This window comes from Brachyistius frenatus, unplaced genomic scaffold (genome assembly GCF_029030835.1).
Source record: "Brachyistius frenatus isolate BFR_SWC_R1_liver_20210118 unplaced genomic scaffold, ASM2903083v1 Contig_41, whole genome shotgun sequence".
Classification (NCBI taxonomy): Eukaryota; Metazoa; Chordata; class Actinopteri; family Embiotocidae; genus Brachyistius; species Brachyistius frenatus.
The window spans coordinates 2,410,586-2,434,726 of record NW_027210640.1 but is presented as its reverse complement, the minus strand read 5'-3'; the positions used below and the strand labels follow the sequence as shown (position 1 = coordinate 2,434,726).

The 24,141-nt window shown below is 42.2% G+C and overlaps 2 protein-coding genes across 6 annotated transcripts; both read right to left on the bottom strand.

Annotated features, from left to right (window-relative positions):
• Positions 1–808: 808 nt before the first annotated feature.
• On the bottom strand, positions 809–14,409 carry crtc1b (CREB regulated transcription coactivator 1b). Of its 4 annotated transcripts, none has more exons than XM_069702326.1 (14): positions 14,259–14,409; positions 11,922–12,038; positions 11,280–11,405; positions 10,155–10,216; positions 9,807–9,901; positions 9,207–9,292; positions 9,080–9,123; positions 7,944–8,167; positions 7,001–7,152; positions 6,592–6,828; positions 5,852–5,938; positions 2,227–2,313; positions 1,951–2,125; positions 809–1,528 (listed from the first exon to the last, which is right to left on the bottom strand). In XM_069702326.1, exons 1-14 carry the CDS (start codon positions 14,382–14,384, stop codon positions 1,317–1,319), a joined length of 1,830 nt encoding a protein of 609 aa, XP_069558427.1. In that variant the 5' UTR covers positions 14,385–14,409; the 3' UTR covers positions 809–1,316. The 4 variants fall into 4 exon arrangements, with proteins under 4 accessions (XP_069558427.1, XP_069558428.1, XP_069558429.1 ...); XM_069702327.1 differs by having other exon boundaries at positions 9,207–9,277; XM_069702328.1 differs by lacking the exon at positions 5,852–5,938.
• Positions 14,410–16,039: 1,630 nt separating this feature from the next.
• On the bottom strand, positions 16,040–22,378 carry klhl26 (kelch-like family member 26). Of its 2 annotated transcripts, XM_069702324.1 has the most exons (3): positions 22,124–22,378; positions 19,573–19,755; positions 16,040–19,109 (listed from the first exon to the last, which is right to left on the bottom strand). In XM_069702324.1, exons 1-3 carry the CDS (start codon positions 22,171–22,173, stop codon positions 17,528–17,530), a joined length of 1,815 nt encoding a protein of 604 aa, XP_069558425.1. In that variant the 5' UTR covers positions 22,174–22,378; the 3' UTR covers positions 16,040–17,527. The 2 variants fall into 2 exon arrangements, with proteins under 2 accessions (XP_069558425.1, XP_069558426.1); XM_069702325.1 differs by lacking the exon at positions 19,573–19,755.
• Positions 22,379–24,141: the final 1,763 nt, after the last annotated feature.

Below are 24,141 nucleotides of genomic sequence, written 5' to 3'. Positions count from 1 at the left end.
TAGAACAGTAGAATACTCCTGTAAGGCAAAATCAGGTGATTTCACAGTGACGACTTCAAAAGATTAAAGATTTTTTTTTTTTTTTAGTGTTCTCTCGTTTAAAAACAGACACCGTCCTCCGCCGAGGAGAAGTTCAGTCTGAATATATGTATTTATATATATACTGTATATATTGGCTTTTCACTGGCAAGAAAATGAATTTGGACGCGTTTAATCTCGCGTTCTAGTTCAATAGAAATACCTGATGATTTTTTTTTCCTCCGAAAAACGTGAATTCAAGCGGCATAAAACCAACCCATTTCTGGAGCGCGCAACGTTTCCTGGTGCGCTGCTAAAAAAAAAAAAAAAAAAAAAAAAGGGTGATATTTGGATTTGGACTGTTGGGCTGCAGCATGGCATCGTCGACCGCGTCCTACGTCGGAGAGAATGGCACATCGAACACCAAAGAGCAACCATGGGGAGGTTTTGCACTCCTTCGTTAACCGACTAGCTCAGTAGACGCGTGTATAAATATGTTAGTGAACCAATGAATAGACACAAAATACATCAGTGCAATTTCACACTATGCCCCCACAGACAGCATTTTGGCATCAAATTTTAAATTAGGAAATGGAATATAAAATCTTTTAACCAAATAAATAAATACAACATATATAAATACACGAAGCATAAAAACATACAGTACGTGATGAAAATAACATTTGGTTGTAAAAAATAAAGCTTTGAGAGTGAAATAGAAAGCCGTATCGGCATGATGGGGAAACCCGATTCATTTCGTTTGACGGTGCGAGCCGACCGGCTGTGCTGGTTTTCTTTTTCTTCCCCCCCCAAAACGCGGCCGTTTATAACGGGTTCGGTTTAGCCCAACGTCCTAGCAGCTTCCTGCTACAAGCAAATATCAACGAAACAAAAAAAATTGTAGAGGATATGAAGAGAAAAAAAAAAAAAAAACCTGTAAAATGTACATTTTTGGAACATATGTGGCGTGTAATGGTACTCTGTAAATACAGTAGGCTAGCGAAAGCGCTGAGCGACGCATCTCATTCAAAACGACAGCGAGGCCATTCCCCGGCAAGCCACCGGATGTCTTTTTCCCTGCTGTCTTTTGGCGGCGCATCGTTTCAAAGGGCTTTCACGGAGTCGAGGGCGAGGTCGGACAGCTGGACGGCCATGCAACGAGGGAGAGGGGTTCATCCTGCCCTTTGTTTCTTTCCATTCACGAGTTAGTGTGTGTGTAAGTGTTGTTTTTTTTGTTGTTGTTTTTTTCCCTCCTTTTTTTTCTCTCTTTTGTTCCCGGCCACGGTCAGCAGCTTGCGTTACAGCCTGTCCATCCTGAACGTGTCCTCGGTGGCGGGGTCGGCCAGCACCATGTCGGGGTCATTGAGCATGTGCAGTCCGTCTAGGGTGAGGGGGTCGATCTTCAGCTCGTCCAGAGGAAACTGAGAGTCCGCGTCGAAGCTGACGTCGCCGACACCCGCCAGAGAGTTGGTGAGCTCTTTGGAGAGGCTCGGCGGAGACTCGCCTGTGACTGAGGAGTTTGGCAAGAAGCAGGTGAACGTCAGAAGCGGTGGCACTCGTGACAGACTAGTTCCCAGCAGTGGCGTGCAATTTTAAACATTATTCCTAAATACGGTCCATATTTTACTCTCGATGCTAAACAAAGAGTGGCTGCATAAGGTGAATCAGAATAGGTCTCCTGAAACAATATTATTTTTTAAATTTGACACACTATTAAATGGCAGCATGTAAAGAGATTACAAAAGACATTGTTACAAGGTTATCTGAACCACTTTTCTAAAATGAACACGGCCGTGATGTCACTAACAATCAGCGTTCGGGACAACCATGAATGTGCACAACAGGGTCAAACCAGAAGTCAGTCTCTCGTCTCTCGATCGCGCCGGATGTAATTAAACATGCATCCAGCGGACGGTGCTGGTGTGTGGCTACCTGTTAGGATGATGTTGGGGATGTTGCCGTGGTTACTGTAGCCGAGCTGCTGGGAGTCCTGTAGGCTGCTCCCGGTGAGGCCCATCATGGCTGCCTGTGTGTAGTTAAGGGTGGAGCACTGGTTGTAAAGGCTGTTGGAGCTGATGGGGCTTTCGATCATGTTGAACTGCTCCAGCTAAAAAAAAAAAAAAAAAAGAAAAAAAGAGTCGCAACCCAGAGTGAGTTCGGTGACGATCTGAAGAAAGCACTTCTGTCTTGTTTTGTGCGTCGTGTCACCTGGTGAGAGAGAGCGTTGGTCTGCCTCGATGCCAACTGCTGATCATAAAAGGAGTCCCCGAATATACTGCCCACCACGGGAATGTGCTGGAGGAGAAGTAAGCCACAAAATTCAGAACAACTTGCGAGAAAGACAATTAAAACAAACAAGATTAGCGAGCAGGGAGGTTATCCAGGTCCACAAGCAGACGTTTCAGCGATGGAGTAACAAAAAAAAAAAAACCAACAACAACAAAAAAACACGAGCAAAACACCAAGTCACGCAACTGCAAGAGACTGAGCAGCGAATAAAGCGAATGGTTCTTGTGACGAGGGCTGTCGCGGTTTACAAATCAAGAGGAGGCTGAAATGAAGCTTGAAAGAAGGAAAAGGTGACGTTCTGTAATGATTTATTATTCAAAGTTTACCACAACTTAAAAAAAAAAAAAAAAAAAAAACATGGGACGGGAGTGTGAACATGAGGTGGTGGTCTGTCCCCTCCCTGTGGACGGGGACACTCTACGGTGCAGTGATGTGTGGACCACGGCAGCCCCGTTCACGATGAAACAAACACAAGCCAATTTATTAAAAGGGAAATTCTGGTATTTTCAACTTGGTTGCTGTTCTGATATTTCTGCCTGTTTAAAAAAAAAAAAAAAAAAAAAAAAAAAAATCCGTCATGGTCACATGTGACTCACCACCTCTGAGGAGATTTTGGTCAGAGTGTTTGAGATCAGTCAGGTCTATTTGGAAAGTTGCAGTGGCTCATAAGTCAGACTTCCCTCGACGTTGATAACGGGGGGGAGGGAGGCGAGTAAAATCTTAGCGCGACTGATGGATGGTCACAGAGAGCGAGAACACCCCCCCAAGGCTGACAAATGCTGGAATTTCCCTTCATAATATTGTTGCAATGAGAAAAGCACCACTGAACACAAAGTCAACACTGTGTGAATGGCGTTTTTGTTTTAGTGGTGGAGCCCCAGTTTAAATCATTTCTAAACACAGACATGACTCCGTGCACCAAACCTCACCATCCGAAGGGTTTATATTTGATCCGCACATTTTATAATTCGTCTTTCTTCCTTTTCATTCGCGTCTAATATAACACGCACAAGTTGGTTCTCACTTGAAAAGGTTCCCTGTGGACAGTCTGACCTCGGGTGGCACTATGAAACCGTTTGGCTGTGATTTGGTAAACGTCAGAAATATTTTCAGTGGATTTGTTCATATGAAAATACACTAAACACAATCCGTTTTTTTTTTTTTTTTGAGTCGCATAACTGGTTTGTGTCCAAGAAACTCCACATGGCGACTTTAATTAATTTAACTGGTTTAAAATATATTTTAGTTGGACATTTTTTTCAGCGGTGCCGGTAATTACTTTGTGATTTTCACCTTCTGGCAAAGTAATTTTCTTTTCTCGAAGTGGCCTTTTGCCGTGACGTAGCCTTGCACCTTTAAAAACACTAAACACGTGAAGTGTATTATTAAAACACATGCAGCGGTCTTTGCCAAATGTTTTACTGAAGCTGGGATGAAGCGCTGATGTTTTTTTCCCTGCACAGAGTGATGTGTGGTGTTTGTGTGTATGCGAATAGCAGATGTAAACTTGCTCAATGCTTCAAATACCTGCTGCAGAGTTTTACACTCGCAGAAGACAACCGACTGATGATAATCCATTTCTTCAGAAAAGCGTTACAGCAAAGTTATCGATGTGATCTCTGGTACCAGTGTCAGAGTTCAGAGAAATGACTTCTCTTCGATCGCAGTAAAGAACATTATCACTGGTGTGTTTGTCTTTTAGACGAGGAGCAGAACAGAATCTCAGACGACTGATCGTGATGCTGCGGCTCATCTCCTGCGTATGAGAAAAATGTATCCGAGTGGGGATGTGCGATACGGCCGTAAAATAATATCACAATATTTCAGGGTATTTCTGCGACTGTCATAATCTAGATATGACAGAACTCTGAAAAATTCGTTATTATCCATTTCAATAATACACAGTGGCAGCAACATACGATATTAAGTAAAAACTAAACAAAAATGATTCCTCAGTTCTAGTCTGTAAACAATAATAACTCTGCATGAACTCTGGGTAGAGTATAGCCGCTTTCGTAAGTCATGCACGCGACATACGTCACGTTGTTATGGTCCGACATCCTTATCCTTACAAGTTGGAATATTGCCAATATTACTATATTAAATATTTTCAACATATACATTTTTTGTTTTTTGTTTTGTTTTTTACTGATATCATTGTGAATGATGCGATATGGCAGCCCAGTATAGCGGCAGAGCGTGTAACATACCACCGATTCCACTAGAGGGCAAGCGTGTCTGCGTAATGCTTTTGGCATTGCAAGCAAAAATACTATTTGATATTGGCCCAGAGCTATTTCACTCAGTCGCCCATGACACTACCCTCTCCCCCGCTGCTGCAAGTACACACATAAAGAGCAACTTGCACCATAAACTCTGGCTTCAAAAAAGTAACATCAAATCTTTGAAATCCCTCGCCTGCTATTATTGAGCCGAGGATCATTTTCTCTGCAAGCCAAACAACAAACTTCCTTCACCTGGACTTTTGATTATTGATCTGTGGATGGACCGCTTTGCTCTCAAATCGCCGTACGTAGCTGTGGTAGAGTTACCTGCAGAGTAATGCAGCTCGTTTATTTTTCCAAGGAGTTCCACACAGGACATTTTGACGGCTGTCGATGTCCTTTGCATGTTTGCTCTGTGGCATCTAATTTCAAAGCCCTACACAGTTTTATACCAAACAAAGCTCCAGAGCCTGGTGGCAACGTGTTCTTCTCCGTATGTTGTTTTAATGACAGTTCTCAAACAGCTTTTAGGTGCAGTACGAGCTGTATTTATTTATCTTTATTTTATTTGGTTGTTTTTTGTGTGTATATAGCCTGTGTGTGTATTTTTATTTTATTGCTCTTATTTTTTTCTAAAATAATAACTTTGTATCTATCTCATTTCGGTTATTTCATAAGTGTAAATTTGTTCATACTGTGTACATGCTGCTGTGACGACTACATTTCCCAACTGTGGGATAAATAAAGTCTAATCTAATCTAATCAAAACAAATCATAAATGCCACCGTTCAGCATCGGTAACATTACTAACAGGTGGCAGTAGAAACAACGAAAATAAGGCAAAACAATAGTCAAACTATTAGATGTTTTATTTTTTAAAAGACTATTTGCAAATTCGAAAATCCCGACCCATCCCTAAACTATTTTTTTTGTCCTAAACCACGTTTTGTTTGTCCTAAACCAAGTTTTATTTCGACGCTTTGCACGGAAAAATCCCTGACACGCTGCCCTCTAGTGGACTGGCGGGTGTACGCTTTGGCGTGATACTCCACGGATACCGCATATATATTAGTGACGTGTGGTGCGCGCAATGAAGGCAATTGGTCAGGGCCTCCATCAAAAAAACGATCACCACGTTATCATGCACACAGTGAACAGTGACAGCGGTGATGAAGAAATGAGTTATGCAGCTGCTGACAGCATGGGTGGTTAACTGCTGATACAGAGAATGAAAAGCAGCCTATCCATCTACAATTAGCTTTCCCCCAGGAGCGAAGCCCTTCCCCAGACAGCAGCTAGCTCGGTGGGTGGGCCCTTACTTGAGGCGAGCCTCCGGGGGAGAAGCCTTGATTGGAGACTGGGGAGGTTGGAGACTGAGTGGCTGGTGAGCCAGTCTGATTGCGGTACTGTTGGAGGGAAGAGGGTTAGCTGGCACTAAGCTCCATGCCTGCCACACACAAATCTCAAAGGATGGGATGTGAAAGGGCATCAACCTAGAAATCAGCTCATCGTGTGTGGCGTGTTCAGGGTGGGAAATACTCACAAGCACCAGCAGGTGCGTTGTGGTGCACCTCCGTGGCTGGACAGTTTGTCTGCCATTCATGTAAAGTGCCATTACTTAAACTGTCATGTTACAGTAGTTGTTGCGTTATGGAGAATAGTCAAAAGGTGTACGTCTCTGCGAGACGCAGGAAATCTGAGAATAATGTTTGGGGTTTTAATGGATCAGAAAAGTGTTTTCCTCAGCAAAAATGTTAACATCACAACGTATTTCAAGTTCTGCCTTAAAAGTGAATGAAGTAATAATATCAAGTAGACAAGAGTAACGATGTGTTTCAGCTAATCGGGTGAGTTATTCTACAAAATGACATGTCAGTGTGAAAGCATAAAAAGGATGTGCGGATATTTACTAGGATGCATTCTGGGTAGCTGAACCGCTTTCAGATCAACGAAATGCCAAAGTGAGCAGAAGTTTAAGAATGAGCAAAAATGGCCCCGGTCATGACATCGAACGTTTATCTCTTCTTCCACGTTCTCAACAGACTTTGTCGTTTCTTACCGAGCTGACGCTGATGCTGGCGGTGGTCTGGCTGTCTGGTGAGGGGCTGCTGACAGTGGCGGTGGCGTTACAGGTGGAGGCCAGAGTCGGCAAGGTGATGAGCTGGATGCCCTGAGGCAGGGCCTGCTGCTTCTGGAGGTCACTGAGCAGCTGAGCCTGGGCCTGAGCCGTCAGCTGGTTGAACAGGGGATACTGGGAGAGCTGCTGCTCCAGGGTCAGTGACTCTGTTGGCAACGCCTGCGGAGAGATGCGCACAAACCAGTCCTATCAAGTGTGATATACGCTGCGTTAACTGCCGGGGGTTTGTTTGAGTGTAATCCGAACTCTCTAATTTCAACCACATTTTATAGAAACACATCAGCATGGTGTGGAGACATATCCTTGTCCAAACAGGTAACGGGCCCTTTACCTGTGTAATGTTGACGGGTGAGGACAGGGTGGGTGAGAGCTGCTGTGGGGACTGTTGGAGATGGAGGTCAGAGGTGAGGGTGAGTGGCACCACGGGCGGCTGCCGGCGCTGCGCCGTTACAGTCATGGTGGGCTGAGAGGAGGTGGGGATCCCTGAGGAGGAAACAAATACAATTAAAAATGCACCGACTGGTGTACGTTACAAACACAAAGGAGGAAGCAACAATCAGCTGATTTTACGAGTCGATTTCAGACTTGTGACTCCAGTCCATGGATCTGATTGTTAAACCAGATTTCAACAAAACCTCAGAACAAATGTACCAAAACCACAGAGATGAACGACATCCATTTCCGCCGTGTCCTCGGGAGTTATTTCAAGGCTGCACTGTACACTTCACAATTTATGTGCAGCTAATGCATGTACAGGAAATGTAAAATGGTCTGGCTGTAAAATTACACCAATGTAGCAAAGATTTCAGTGCCCACACTGAGGATTTGGACATTTTTACACATTATGTATTCCAATATGAGAGGCAGTGACTCATTGATGTTGTTGGGACAAACCGATCATCATCTCAGAGAGGATGGGAAACGATGTAAGGGCAGCCAGCAGCCTGCTGGTCCAGACTCCACACACATGCCAGCGCTGCATGTGTGTGTTTACGCTACAGGAGCTGATAGCAGAGCATTTAATTCCCACTGTTTTTTTGGCCTTTTGAGAATCCTGTTGACATGTTTTTGAGCTTTACTTCAGAAACTGCTGCGTGATCAAATAACTTGAACGCGTGCAAACACAACTCGAAGCTCCTGTCTACACGCAACCGTCTTAAAAGGTAAACGTTTGGTCTCCAACACCGTTCACAGTCAAATCAATTAAAGTAGACAGTTTCTCTCGCTTTTTTGTCGACCTCCCCACATAACGGACATGGAATAGCACTGGTCACCGTGGCTGGCAGCACTGATGCCCAGGTGGGTGAGGTTGGTGGTCAGGCTGCCCGTACTGTTGGCTGAGCTGAGGGAGGGGAAGGCCACGGTGTCCTCGGGGTCCAGCGGGGTGGACAGCGGAGGAGGGAACTGGATGTTGGTGAGATCAGGCAGCGAACCGCCGGTGTTGTGCGCAGCTGGGAGCACAGATGGGTTCAACTCCTGGTCCGGTGATGGGAATATACTATCAAAAAAGAAACACATGTTCAATCACTGATTGGAAAAGCTTCTCTGATAAATTAACATTTGTTTATTTACCGTGACACATACAGTGCACTAGACTCTGACCAATTAATACATCTTTATATTTTTGAACTAAAAGGAACTGATACTTAAATTTGGCAATTTCAAAGCCATTTGATGTATTTTAAATTCAATTAAATCTTAAATTGTATTATATTTTTACAAATTAAAGGTGTAAAGAAACACAGAAAAAGGACAAGTAAATAAAGTGCTTAGTTTTGCATTTTGAAAGTGCAGTGAAAGACATTCATTATAAATTAAAGAACAGGAAGAAATTGAACAATAATTTGAGATCAAAGCACATTTAAAATAGCATTTTAACAATCACGAGACACTACAAGACTACAGTTAGACTAATAAGAATATTTTAGGGACAGCAGAAGTTTAATCTGAGGTGACGGCCACACCTGCTGAATGGTTGTAAAATCTAGGAGATACATGCAGACTTATGAGGTCTAATTCATTTAACATAAAACTGAAAACTAAATAATAAAAGAGATAAGCATGTCATGGTTTATATATGATCAGAATTGCAGATGCAGGCTTTACCAGCATCAAAATACAGACAAAATCTGTAGTTGAGTGGCAGCACTTGTATTAAACTATCCTTTAATTAATCTGGGGAAGATATTTCTAGCAGGAGCCCCGGATATCAGTTGAACCCCGATCAGAAAACGTTGGCTTTTTCCTGGCATGTTTATAAATTGTGGTTCAACACCATGGAGATTATTTCGCAGCGGACATGTTGATGCGTCTTTCCAGCTGTCTTATATCATGACTTATCAACTCCTGTGCGACTGACAGGCTGCTGAACTCCAGTGGTGTAATGAAACAACACCCTCGAGCCACTCACTTGATCCCTGGGACGTCACACGTGTTGGCCTCTGATGAATCATCCTGAGGATAAAACACGTAATCGTGAGCCGCAAATCTCGCATCACAAGTGTACGCTTTGCAGCCCTCCCCTGTCCCATCGGTACCTTCTTGTCATCCCACAACTGTTTCTGTGCATCCTTGTCTGCACATGACTCTGAATTCTCCGTCCCCGGCACTGTTAGCAGCAGTACTAATTAGTGAAACAGCAAGACACAGTTGCTTGCCATAACAAGGTACAAAACAATTCAAATCAGAGAACAAGAAATGAGTCATCAATATCTGAGCCAGTCATGCAGAATAGTGCTGCGTGCACCAGATCCCTAAGAGTCTAAAAATAGCAAGGTGACCACCAGACAGTGAATGGATGCCAGCTAATCTTGGCATCGTTATAGCAGAGCCTCACGCGTAAAAAGACATAATCGATGGATAATCAGTGAATTATTGATTTTCCTCTCCAGATTATCCTGATTCAGCTTCATTCAGAGAAGTTACTTCCCTCCAGAGGACTGGACCAGCATGCTGAAACATTTCTCGGTGCCAGATCAGTATCCATTTACTCTATAAATATTTCACCAACAGGCAAGATCTGCTTCTGTGTGACATCAAGCCTTTTATGTCATTTGAGGTTTGCCGCCTGCATTAGGACATTGCACATTAATAAATAAAAGCGGGCTCTGTGTCTTTGTCACTGGATCCTCCTTTACCTCGCTTAGGCTGCAGCTCCTGTGATCCCCCTGCAAACACCTCCTGGGGCTTGGGATTCATGGCGCTCTGGTGTAAGGCCGAGTCCGAATTTGTCCTGTATGTGTTAGAAAGATGAGATGTCAGCAAAAATCGCTGCCAAATCCCCGGAACAGGCAAGGTGCCAGCATCACATCCATCACAGAGCACCTTCCGTTACACACCTTTACTCGCCATCATACAGCTCAATTCTTTCTAGCTGGTTGAGTGTTTACATATTTTGTACCTACAAGGCTGCACAGAGCCGTGTCACTTAACTTTTGGAGGTGAGCTGTGACATCTTGGCAAATGCCCAAAGTGAGGTGACTTACCTTCTCCAGCTAGTGTCTGGCGGTGGGGAGAGGTAAACTGAGCTGTAAGGACAGCTGTCAATGTGAATTTAGTCAAGGGTTATAAAGCAGAGGGGATTACAACATGGATCTGAGATAATCTGGATTTTCATGCCTTTTGGTGGATTCAACCTCAAAGACCCGAGATGCAATAAACAAACAACACACACACACACACACACACTCACACACAACGGCAATACAATTAATTTGATGTTGTGTAATCTAATGGTGGAATATATTTAAGAATAAGAATAATCCTGTCATCATCGCTCAGTGTCAGGCTGTCAGTACATTTAACTCTGTTCCCAGTCTGCTGAGCAGCACTGCTGTGAGATGATATCTCGCTACATGTAGGGATGTTTGTGTTATGGGTGAGGTAGACTGGTGCTAACTGGTGATTAGATCGACCTATGGCGATTAAATACAAAAATACTGGTTGTTTTTCCTCGAGCAGCGATCCTTGATGCACATGTAACTCTACTCTTTCATTTAAAAGGGGTTAGTGATCGCTGGTGATGACAATATTAAATCACAGTTCCCAACCCTAACAACTGGGCTACACAACATGCAGAGAAATCAGGGATCTGAAATATTCTCCACTGAGGTTTCAACTTCAGTTCAGTACACTCAGAAAACCAAATCATGTCAGTGTTTTCCATTAATACACTTTAACTACACTATTTACTTACGTTTGTTAGCTAAGCCATGCTAATCAAGTCTCACGTATCTGGCTGATGCAAATAAAAAGCCGGAGCGGGAGGATCCTCTCGTATAGTTTACAATCTTTCTCAAGTTCAAAGTCATTCTTAAGTTTATTCATCTTTCAACTTAAAACATTTTAGAGTTAAAAGATATTCTTATTAGCGGCGATAGAAAAAAAAAATAATGTGTCAGACTAACACAACTCGGATCATTTTATCACTTACATGAGACAGCCTAACATGCAAGCCTTAATTATTATTAGAGGTCCGCTGACTGAAGTGTGAGTCCGGCCCAGTGTGAGGAGGGAGCCTCCGGAAGCGAGACTTGGGACGCAAAATCAGACCGAAGCAAAAACAAAAGTCCAAACACCCTCATCCCCACGCGCTTCCAAAGAAAGGATATTTGGCGTCCATGTTTGTCGACTGACAGCGGCCGGCGGTGAGGAGACGTGATGCGGTTCCGGTCACGGTAAACCCGCTCCACCAGCCCGTGGTGCCTGGTTGTCCGACTGGTATCCAGCACCGAGTTCTAGAGCGAACACACCCGGTGAGTGAGGCCGGAAAAACAGCTCACTTAACACAGCCAACCTATGTCTGAGGATTCATGGCGCAAATGTGTTCATTTCAAAATGAGTCAAGCCATGGGGCCCCCCATACTGATGCTCGAGTTGGCAAATGTATTTAAAGATGGAAAGCCATGACAAGCAATGGTGTACTTTAAAATTTAGTAACCAAATTACACTGCAGGGTAAAACTGGTATACCTTGTGGTACACTTCTTTCTCCTTCCACTCTTGAACCATGATCAAACCAGGTGGATTATGCAGCTCTGACCAGAAAGACATTTCTAAACACTTTACTGCCATCAAGGCCTAAAATAAGCCTGCAGACTTTCTTTAATAGCTTTATCAAGAATTATCTGTTTGGAACCAATGTTTCACCAAAACTACACACAGCCAATCCAATATTAATCGCCAACAGCTGAGAAAGGCACACTGATCTAAACAAACCATTGATTTACCAGCCGAGAGAGGCTAAGGGCTCACCTGAAAAGGCAGGTCAATGTTGCCATTTCCAATCTGATTGACATTGGGCAGTGAGCCTCCATAGTACTGTCCACGATTCTGCCCTAGTTGCAAATACTGGGTCTTCTGTAACTGCAACTGTGCAAAGTAAAATTGCATGAAAGCATGAGTGAATGACCGATCCGATTCACAACAAAAAAAAAAAAAAAAAAATGGAGATGCTGAAAATGAACGACGCATGCCGGTCCACAGTGGTGACATGAACGATGAACGCATCCGTCGACTGACAGGTGGAAACATGACGAGACATGTGGCTGTTTGATGAAGAACTGAGAGGCAGACAACATCTTTCATAGCAAATAAAACACTCACAGCAGCTGATGTGAAGGACACCTGACTGACAGCTGGTGTAACAACAGTCAGACTTTCCATGTAACATAACTGGCTATTACATTAACCACGTCTGAATACAAAACGCAGTCACAAAAGTCATGTATGTTATTAAATAAACACGGTGACGGAAGGCCAACAATGAACTGCAGTATGATTCATGACGATCAGAACTAATGCAATGGATGGATGTCTGGATGGCAACACAAAGAAATCAGGCAGAGACCATAAAACTGAGTAGTTAATTCAATTTTTTTCCCCCCTGCAGTAAATAACAGTAGAGCTCAGGTTTACACTGACGCAGCATGGTGAGTGGCCATCATTTCCAGCAACCCCACTAACAATTAGCCAAAACATTTCCTGGCAACAAGGTGGTCCTTATTTTGTGGTCAACAGAGACAAAACAATTAGGTGATTCATTGATTAGTTGATCAACAGAGAAAAGTAAAAAAAAATTCAAACATACTCTTGTTTCAGCTTCAAAATGATTTTTACCAACATTATTTTGATGAAATTGGAATGGGTATTTTTTTGCCCTGATGCTGATGCTGAAAATTAAGGAGTAAAAAAATAAAAATAAAGAATTATGATATCGTCATTTCGGCAAGTATGTACAGGTATAAACAGTATACATAAACACACATTTTTGCAATGATCCCTGACAAAGATCTGTAAAGGAGGCAGAACATTTTACAGTTTATTGTCCACACTGTGAACTTCACTGGGAATTTAATCATTTTAACTATAAAAAAAACAAAAACAAAACAAGTAGGACCATTGTTAATTCACCCCGAGCATCTTTTTCTGCATTATGCTCTGTAAAAAAAAAAAAAAAAAATTCATATCTGCACATTGCAGCCAATATATATGCCAATAAAGCTATGTCCGCAATAGGCTGGAAATCAGCTGGATATATCAGTTTGGCTTTACTATTGAATATTGTTTAATCTATAAAATGTCAGATATCGAAAACGTAGACATAGACCACTGTAGACGTTTATGTCTTGAAATGACTTGTTTTGTTTCACTGACAGTCACAGACCGAAAGGTTTTGAATTTACAGAGAGAAAAGCTGCAAATCCTCACATCAAATCCTCACAGTACCAACGCGGCTGGCATCTTTACATAACAATGACCTCGGTGATTAACCCCAAATATCACTAGTTATTGATTTCCCTGGGACTAAGGCTTAATAAACATTTTATTTAATCCACAGCTGTAATGGCAAACAATGTCTCGCCGCAGCTCTTCTTGTATGGCGAGAAAGTTGCAGCTACTTAAAAGGGGTTTTAAATTAAACTGCCAGTGAGGGAGCGAGTCAAAACACAGACATGTGGCTCATTCAGTTAGAGGTGAATTTATCGTATGGTCTCCACAATGAAAACTAGATATTCAACGTGCTACCTTGTTGAATGTGACTGGTTATGTTGGATGGTTAACCAGAGGAGGGAGGGAAGAAACAATCCCAGCTGGTTAACATCTGATTGGCTGCCTCAGCCCTCTCATTGATCTCAGCCAGTATTGCTCCAGTCTAGTTTGTATACAGCTGACTTTGGTCACTTGTTAGTATGCAGTGATTTACATGCCAGACGTATTTGTATGTCAGCTAACGACATGTCAGCAGTGTCTGCTCACACTCACACACACACACACACACACACACAACACACACACACACACACACAGAGAGAGAGAGAGAGAGAGAGAACAGGTGCACATTATTCACAGCTCCAGACATTAACGCTGCACACCAGCAGCTAGTTCTGTCTCAATAACGCTGGCATCTTGTAACAGCCACGGGGACACGTCATTTGGCGGTGAAGCACTGATGCAGCTCAATGTGAACTTTCGCTTTTTTTTTTTTTTTTTTTTTAGCATCCCGACGTTCAGATTTATCTCCGCAGTGGTCGCTAGCTGCCAAAACAGCGGTGCAACAACATGTAAACAGGCGGGAGGTGGAGGTCTTACCCGTGCTGCTCTGGTGATGTTCAAGTCCTTCATCACTTCTTCAAACGCGGCGGTCTCCTCCGCCTGTTTCTGATTATGCAAAGCGATTTTTTCGCTAAATTTGCGAGGATTGTTAGAGGACGCCATCTTTCCCTCTTCTTCTCAATGGAATGTTACGCTACGCACCACGCGGAGGCCTTTTGGTGTCGTCATCACGCACGGTCAACGTGCTCTATTGATGCTCTCGCCTTTCGCTTCAACTGCTGCCAGTCTGAGGCAGGGTGAGTTTCAGATTAAATAAGAACCACCACAAGGGAAATGGTGTGCCCTAGATGCTTGATATAAATAAACGCGGATATCAACATCAAATGCAATAAAACAGAATGAAATGACAGGTCGCGATTTAAAATGATGAAATGAAATAAAGGAAGGTTTGAAGCTTTATTGGGCATATAATAGTACAGAGTTTCAAAGCAATGAATAAATTGCATAGAGGGATGCATCTGTGTCAGTAATAAATGAACTGTATGAACGGGTGATCCCACTGCAAGTAGAAAATGTAATTCAGACACCAGTAGTTATTCAAAGAGTGAATTCACACTGAGATATGCAATCGTGCATCATATTAATCCTTTGTTAATGTTCACTATCAGTGTCAGAACAGACTGATGGCTGCTGGAAGAAATACTTTCTCTAGTTTCTCTTGTAGACTTCAGTGATGCATCTTAATGGTATTAGCCTATTACAGATTATGGTGGTCGAACATAACTACATTTACTCAAGTACTGTACTTATGTATAAATTTGAGGCATTTGTACCCGAGTATTTTCATTTTAAATCACTTTATGCTTCCACTCCACTAAATCTCAGGCAAATATTGTACTTTTTACTTTACTACATTTGTCTGACTGCTTTTGTTGATTAGTTTTCCATACGCTTTCAGTCTAGTGAAAAACATCTAGCACTAAATTTGGTGATTTTCAGTTAGAGCTTGTTGACTTTTGAGAGATATGTTTTTCACAGAACCAAAACAATAAAAATGTATGATATTTTTAAGGAATATAATGCATTACTACTAACTACTAACCAGCAGTGTGTAAAATAATTTGAAAAGGCTCAACCTTAAATAACAACAGCAGTAATGTTAATCCAAAAACTTCCTTTCTTGAAAAAACAGACAGGGAGCATTTACTGCATAGTGTGTACTTTCACTTTTTATCACAAACCGGCTCAATGTCTGTGACACAAGACAGGTATGAACACCAATGGTGGGGTTTATTTTATTCAGAGAGCTGAACTGCTTTATGATCTACAGGGTAATCGTAAATGATCCACTATCACTGCTGCAGGTTGATTATGAGTCAAATTAAAGCTATGAACAAACCAGAGTGATAACAAGAACAAAAACAGGAAGCTGTTACTTTAAACTACAGTATCAGCCAGGCTTATTATTTGAAAGCTCAAACCTTAGTCACTACCAGTCATTTGAAACACAGTTGGCATGAAAAGTAGAGCCGAGACAAATAGTCCATTTATTGATGAATCTATAGATAAATAATTGTTTTATTGTTTATGTCATGAATCCATTAATTAAAGAGATGATATATGAAGCCAACTGTTAGTTGTTGCCCCACTGAAAAGAAATGTTCTCGGTTAAAACTGCTTGGTAAGTGTCCCTGAAAGTGTGTGACTGTGGGTATACCGACCGTTCCACCGTTTATAATGCGACACAGTGGGGGGAAAAAACCCAAACATCCTACCAAAGTAAAAACATGAAAAAAAAAAAACACCTGAGAAAAGTATTTTTGAAAACATGAGACACCTTTAATAAAGGATGCACATAAAGCTACACGGGTGTGTACATTCTCCATCGACTACATCGAGGCCTGTATATTGCACTTCAACAACATGATGTGCTTTTACTGGTACAGGTAGAACAAGACAAAGACACACAAACGCAGACAGGAGACGGTTTTCAAACGGACGCTCCTCAACATCATGTCACCATGGTGCTGTTTAAAAAGTCATACATTAAGTCGACCGATAATATCAGATATCATTTGAAAAGTGCCGCAATGCAGTCAAAGTAAAAACACAGTTTACATATCAAGACAGTTTGTGGACATTTTCTATGTAAATTGAGCAATTTCTGAGCATGTGACCCACAAATTAGATGTTAAATCTTCACTTTTTAAAAGTGCGAGCTTAAAATGTGACTGTCGTTCAGGTACAAATCCTGTACTGTACTCACGCTACAGTAAAAGTAAAAGTTAATCGACACGAAGAGCAGCACGCGCTGATGTTGTTATAGACACAAACATGAATTATTTATGTAGCTGCCATAAGAGGTCCACATGGTTTGTTACATCGACTGAGCGAATGATTAGCGTGTCGGTCGGGGTTTTCAGCTCAGGAAAACATGAGGGCAGTAGTAGTTTGAACGAATTATTCACACCATAACGTGGAACAACTGGTTCAACATTAAAACACATCCAGTGCTCGATTTTGTGCAATGACGCTTGTAGATTAATAAATCTGAGGAGACATAAAAACAGAAGATTTTCAGCGATCCCCTGAACAATAACTACGAGATAAAAAGAAGCAAATATATATATAAAAAAAAAATTACAACTGTACAATCAAAATGTCCAACATTATAAAGGCTTGGTCTGTTAATATCTTTGCACAGCAAAATAAAAGACACCACCTCTGATTAAATAATGATACAATTTGTGCTGTCTGAAACTATAGCCCTTGATTGGTAAAACTGCAAAACATTAACAGAATGATTCATTAATATTTCCATAATAAAAAGAGTTATGAATTTAGGTAATGCTACTCTGGAAGAAAACTCTTAAAGCAAACGTTTCCAGTTAATTTGACAGTAATCTTATATTTTCCAAATGGGCAAGTCAATAATAATCCCAATTATTAGAGATAATGTATTTTGAGTTTTCCAGTTGAATATATTAGCGTGTGTTGATTGGGGGAAAAAAAAAAAAAAAAAATAATTCAAAACGTCTCAAAATAAAGACCATAAAGAGTTTTTACATAACAAAATAATAATGAACATTTGCTTGTTAAATAAACACACTTTACCCAAACAAGGCTAGAAAATAATACACTAGTCTGAGTAATGAGGCTTAGTAGCTTTTCAGGTCTTTCTCTCATATGAGAACACACACACACACACATGCATGCTTACATAAAGTTCACGCCTTGTGTTGTTGACTCAACGGTCGGCAGAAAGAGCACATGGAATAAAATGTTCACAGTCGCAGGTCGGGTGCTTAGCGTTGTGTGGTGCTTTGGGGAAGTAAAATCGGCGTACAAGCGATGCCAGCGAAGGATTCTGGGAAGTGCAAATCCCTCTCCCACTCGTCTGTCTCTGTGTTGTACACCTGGACGATGCTCGTGACATTGTTGAGGTGCCAGTTGTACCCTCCGACGATGTAGATCTTCCCGTGCAGTAAGCAGCAGCCTGCCTCCGACTGCCCTGCTCTCATGGGACTGACGGTGGTCCACTGGTCGTTCTCGGGGATGTAATACTCGACCGCCAGCACATCGAAGCAACGGTCCACGTGGTCCATGCGACCACCCAGCGCATAAACTCGATCCCTGGTGCTGATCATGGCGTGCAACACTCTGGGCTCATTCATGGGGGCTCGGAAGTCCCAGTGGTCCGCTGCTGGGTCGTAGCAGTGAAGGGTTTTCTTGTCGTCCAACGAGACGCCGTAACCTCCCGAGATGTACAGCTTCTCTCCACAGGGAGTGCCTGCGTGACCCCAAATCCTGCGTTTTAACGGTTCCACGAAGGACCACTCGTTCTTCTTTGGGCAGTAGCACTCCACTGACGACAGACTGCCAGACCGATTGCGCCCTCCTGTGGCGTACAGCTGTCCGTGCAGCACGTTGAGCTGGAACTGGATGCGAGCCTCCTGCAGGGATTGGATGCGCAGCCAGTGGTTCAGATGCGGGTCGTAGCGGAAACAGCTATTTACAGCCCCCTCGCCACTGCGGTACTGTAAGTGCTGTCCACCGACGACGTACACAAAGTTATCGAGTACGGCTACACAAGCGTGGCTGCACCCAGTCTCCATCTCTGTCAGCTCCTTGAACTGGCGGGAAGCGACGTCGGGGAGATAGTACACCTTGGTGCTCACTGTGCGGTCGTTGTCAGTGTACGGTGTCCCACCGAAGGTGATGAGTGATATAACGTCCGACCGAATGAGGGTCCGCGAGGACTGCATGTCGTGCTGTCGGAAAGGAAGGATCTGGTAATTGAAGGCCTCGAGGAGATATTGCCGGCACAGCACGTCCTCCACCATGATGTCCACCGTCTGAACACTGTCCACCAACTCTGAGGAGCGCATGAGCGGGAAGCGCACGTGGCAGAGGACGCTGCTGGCTTGAGCTCGGCGAGACTTGTCGTGTTGGAGCCACCTGATGGCGGCGTGGAAGAGGTCGATCTCACTGCAGTTTTTCAGTTTGTTGCTCTGAAGGAAGAAGATGAGGCGCTCCATGGGAATGTGCAGAAAGTCCTCCTCCGCTGCAATCTGAAGGAAGTGACGAAAGGTGAAGGCATCCACCGACTCCTTGAGGGAAGACAAGCTGAAGGCGGTGGCCATCTGCCCGATGTGCAGGCAGGTCTCCACGCTCATCGCCGACTTGAGGAACTCCTCGCAGAGCTCCACGACGGGGACCATCTGGAGGAACACCGCCGCCCCGAGGACATCCTGAATACAGTCCAGGTCTAAAGTGACCTCCGCACTGTAGGCAAAGTCGATGATGTGCTTCAGGCCTCGGGCGGACAAACCCTTCAGCTCAATGGTATCTTGGTTCGACTCCCTCATGCCTCCGGTGAACATTGCTCTGTAACACAAGAACAAGCCGGTAAACTGAGTGATATTTTACAACCCCATCTCCTCTGAATGCAAGGCACGGATATACTGAGTGAATCGAGTGAGTTTGCAAAATCAGAGCAATGAAGCATTCTTTTTTTTCTGGATCATTGTTTGTTTCAGGTCTGTTGTCCATTTGAGATAAACTGAAAAATATTTTTTATTGAGAAAAGTGTGCAAAACAAAGTGAACATAGTGTATTGTTATTTTGTCACCCTTTGGTACATTATCTATTTCAATAATTTATCATTCCAAAAAAAAAAAATCCTCACCTTTCGTTCCCGGAAGACACCTTTCTACAAGTTCTACAATCTGCAGACACTTTTTGCAAACGTGTTATTCATCTTAACCAATTGCTGTGGATAGAGCATCGGCTAAGTGCTTCCAATTAAAAATGCAAATGGACAGTGTGAAGTCTCATGCTCCAGACTAACCTGAAGTAATCACTACAGGCGGCCAGCACTGCTTTATGGACCTGGAAGCGCTCCTCATTGATGGCCAGCACGACGTCAAGTAGTTGGCCCTGAGCCCGCAAAACCGACAAGCCCTGGAGGAGGGTGGCACTGTGACTCGGGGCTGAGAAAGTACAGCGCAGGGTGCTATTCTTGTTTGCCATACTGGAAAGAGAAAAAGGTCCCGTCACCATCAGTGACTCAAGAGATAATTCCCTTTTTGCGAATAGATTTTCTCCAGACCTTAATTTCTCTACAGAATCACATTTTTTTTTCTTCTAATGTACATCTACGCTACGAGAAGCTATTATGACCTGTATATTCATATGATATATGGATTTGTAGTGTCTGGTGACAGCAACACCATGTGATGGAAATATAATCTAATCTGCTACAGTCCGCCGGGGGGAAGAGCATCCTGTAGTGGTGAGTGGCTTTGCATCAGTGAGAATGTGTCTGCACACTGAACACTGTTATGAAAAGTTATTGCTCTGGTTAGACACTTTACTTCTACTCACAGAAAAGTGAAATGTCTCTGGTAGGTAACATCACCATGACAGGTGGGAATATGCAAAATCTAATGGTGCAGAAACATTTTATAAAGGCAGAAAAACAAAACACTTATTTGAGTAAAAGTTACATCACAAGAGACAGAAATATCAAAAAAGAGAACAATGTAGTGGAGAATTAAGGTAGAGAGTGAACTTGAGAGAGCATTAAGGTCTTCCCGACGTCACTTCATGTGGAACTACGTTCGTAAACACAACCAGAAATAACATCGGTCGCGTGGGACTGTGACAGCTGCCACGTTAGTCTTTGCTACCACCTCTCTTCCCCTGACGTGTATTTAACAAGACCCAAAAATGGCATCCAATCACACGGGAGGCAGATTACAAATAACTGAAACGCGTCTACACACCAGATGTGAGTGAAAACAGAACGATCCCATTGTTCATATCCGACTTCTCACATCCAGATCAGAATTTAATACCAGGCATAAATACGATATTAAAACGGGCTAAAAAGATTGAAGCAATGAAGCATTTAGGTCTAATTGTATGTAAAACATTAATATTTAACAATACTATTTTTCTGTCAAACCCAACAAATAATTTAAGATAACATATCTGTCCTGACTGTGTATTAAGTTATTACAACTTTTTTTTTTATTATTATTATTTTTTGGGTAAGGACTCCCCTCCAAGTCCTCCCCAAACTTAAGTAAAACAACTAAACAACTTAGTAACAACCCATATCAGCATTAAAAGCCAATTAAAACAATCTGATGGATGCTGACACAGCATATTATTGTAACATTTAACACACTTTAAATGTGCTTTGTGTTTTTTAGGGAAGCCAAACTAACCATGACAGTGACACTAACAACATCACTGCCATATTAATAAAATACTTCCAACAGATGTGTAGAAGTTCACCTGCTACGACCAGTGGTTAAATGTAACCGGTTTACTCAAGTGCAGTAAAAGTACAAATTTGAGGTCTTTGTACTTAACTTGAGTTGTTTTCATTTTATGCAACTTTGAACTTCCACTTCAAATCTTGAAGTGGAATTAATAAACAAATATTGTTGTTTTTACTCCACATTTTTCTGAACGCTTTAGTTACTTCTACGATTAGTTTTTTTCATACCCTCATACCACGTAGTTCCAAGTTTGGCGATTTTGAATTTGACTTTTCCTGAGAATAACTAAAAGGATTAAATGTCTTTCATAGGCTAAAAAAAATAATCTTAATTTTTTTAAGGCAAATAAACTATTTAATAACCCTCTTGGAATCACTGGAAAATGCATAGTTTTTCTGAGCTTTTTCACTTTGAGAGATTCGTGGTTCGTACAGAGCAGAGATGACACAAACAGATGATAGTTTTATAGAATAAGATGCATTACTGTAGATTAACTAACAAGCAGTAGTCTACGTAACATAGCCTTGCTATAATAAACACAACCTTAAAACACAACAGCAGTAAAAAAAAAAAAAAAAAAAATGCACATGAATTCAACAGTAATATCAATTGAAGAACATTAAATATAAAAGTAAAATACTAACATCCTTTTACTTTTGATACTTTAAGGAGGCTACATCTTGCTGATAATAATTAAATACTTTTACATAACTCAGGGCTTTGAATGCATGACTTGTACTTGTAGTGGAGTATTTTCACAGTGTGGTATTGGTGGAAGAAGTATTGCAGGTTCTTTACTTGTTCTATCGCTGAATACAACAGCAGACTGTGTTAGGTGGGTCTACCCCCCTCTACCCACACTTATGGTACACTCTGTATTTCATTGCGACGGCTGGTCGTCGATCGAAAGCGCAGGCAGAGTCGGTGCCTGGAGGCCTCGACACCGCCTCGGTGTTTCCTGGATTCCCGCCGCGGCACCGTGTGCCCATTCGAGGGCACTCGAACAGAGCAGCAGTCCCGGAGTCGCGGTGGAAACTCCCAACAGGTAAACATCGAGGAGACAAGTCCAACACCGCGGAACACAGCCCATCCTCGACACGGCTCACTCACCTGTTCTGAGAATGTTTCGGAGCAAAATCCCCACCGTCCGACTCCGCCATCTTCTAGCACAGAGCAATACGCATCGGGCATTTTTAGGAGTGTTAGCGGGAGGTCAGCGGCACCCGCCCGGCCTGTTCATGGTGTTTTAAACGGCTGCAGACTGCCTCTTGTCCGTCGGCACGAAGGGAGAACAGCTGTCTGTCTGTCCGTGCACCGACGGTGAACACGGTGATGACCTCTCCTGCCCGCTAGTGGCTGCACGCCCTTTCTCTGCACTGACGGTATCTGACCGCTGGGAGGCGCCACAATCACACGTCGAAAGCATAAGAGTTTGTAATCATATCTTTTATCCCAGTAATTAACAACACGTAAAACAGCAGCCATTATGCAGCTGTTGGTGTTATATTCATATAAATATGATGTATGAATGTGTAAATTGCATTTTGCTGCAATATAGAGATACATTCATACATTATATCCTGCAGGGCTTAACAGTGTGTCATGTCTTTTTAACTAATAACATGTTGTCATGTAAGATATTAACCTGCAAAGTAACATTTAGTAAAACTGTCATAAAATGTTGAGGGATATAAATGACAGTGTTTCTGTCAGAATTGCATTCACAGTACAGGAGTCTTATACAATTACACTGTTTACATTTGTGCAATCTTTATTCTTGTGACATTCATAGTGAAATCTATCTTGTCTGTAATTTTGAATAATAATGTGAGTCTCTGATTTACTTTTATAAAATGTAAAAACATCCAACCTGTTCTCATTGCCAGGGCATCAAATAATGCAGTTTGTACCAAAAAGCACGTGGTAAGGGTTGACCCTGCAGACAGACCAGGTTCAGTTGATGTTTAATGTTAATCAAACATCAGAATGGAGAACATTTTTATCTCAGTGACTCGGACTGTGACGTGATTGTTGCCTCTGATTTCCTGGGATTTTTACCCTAACGGTCTCCAGAGTTTACTCCAAATGGCACAAAATACAAAAACAGATTCAAGTGAACTATTCTACTTCCAGCATGAGAGTGCACATCAAAAGTCATCGGTTTAATGAACATGACAATGAGTTCAGTGTATTCTATTGGCCTCCAATGACACCGGATCTGAATCCAGTAGAACCCCTTTCAGATGTGGTTGAATGGAAGATTTTCAGCTTGAATACGCTGATGCAGTCACATCAACATGGATCTCAACATCTTGTACAATCCAGGTCATGAGTCTGTTTTGAAAGAAACAGGAGGACTGACCTAGTATCAGTATTAGGTTCTTTAGAAAGTGCTTGGTGAGTCATACTGGCCGTCTCGCAAAAAATGTCTCCACCAAATTTAAAACCAAACCTACACCCCTTATTTTAAGCATATAAATGCTAATAAATAAGCTTTGGAATCTTGGGTTTATATGTTTGGATGATAGTTGTCCCTACTGAATTTATACACATGGACAAAACACGATGGCATTCTCTGATTTACTGATATTTTGATCAGTCATAAGGTTTATTTGATTTTACCTCCATTTCTGTGATCATGGCAGGTAACTGGGGAGAGGTAAATAATTCTTGTGAGTGTGACAATAGAGTGAAGTTCTGACTTAATTATCCTCAAACAGGCCACAACCAAACAAAACAGGAACCAGCGAAAATGCACGTCTCACTGGGAAATCCAAATGCAGTGTGATAAAATAAACAATAAGTCTGTCTTCTCACAAATGAGCAGGACATGTAGTCTGAATGACTGAAATACCACAGCAGTGTCTTTGGTAATGAGTAACAATGTGTTTTACCTGGCTTCACGAGCTACTTTTTTTAAAGGCCATTGTTTTTTAGGGGTTTTTTGTGACCACTTCCTGTCATATGCTCACCCTCAGAAGAGGCTCACATTTGTCACGCTTAGGCATCACAAACATTCTTTCGTTAACATTCAACATTGAGCAACAATGAACCAGACTTGTTTCATAAAAGTAGATTTTTTTTTTAAATGTGTACATTGCTGTTGTTGCAAAGATGAGATGACTTGA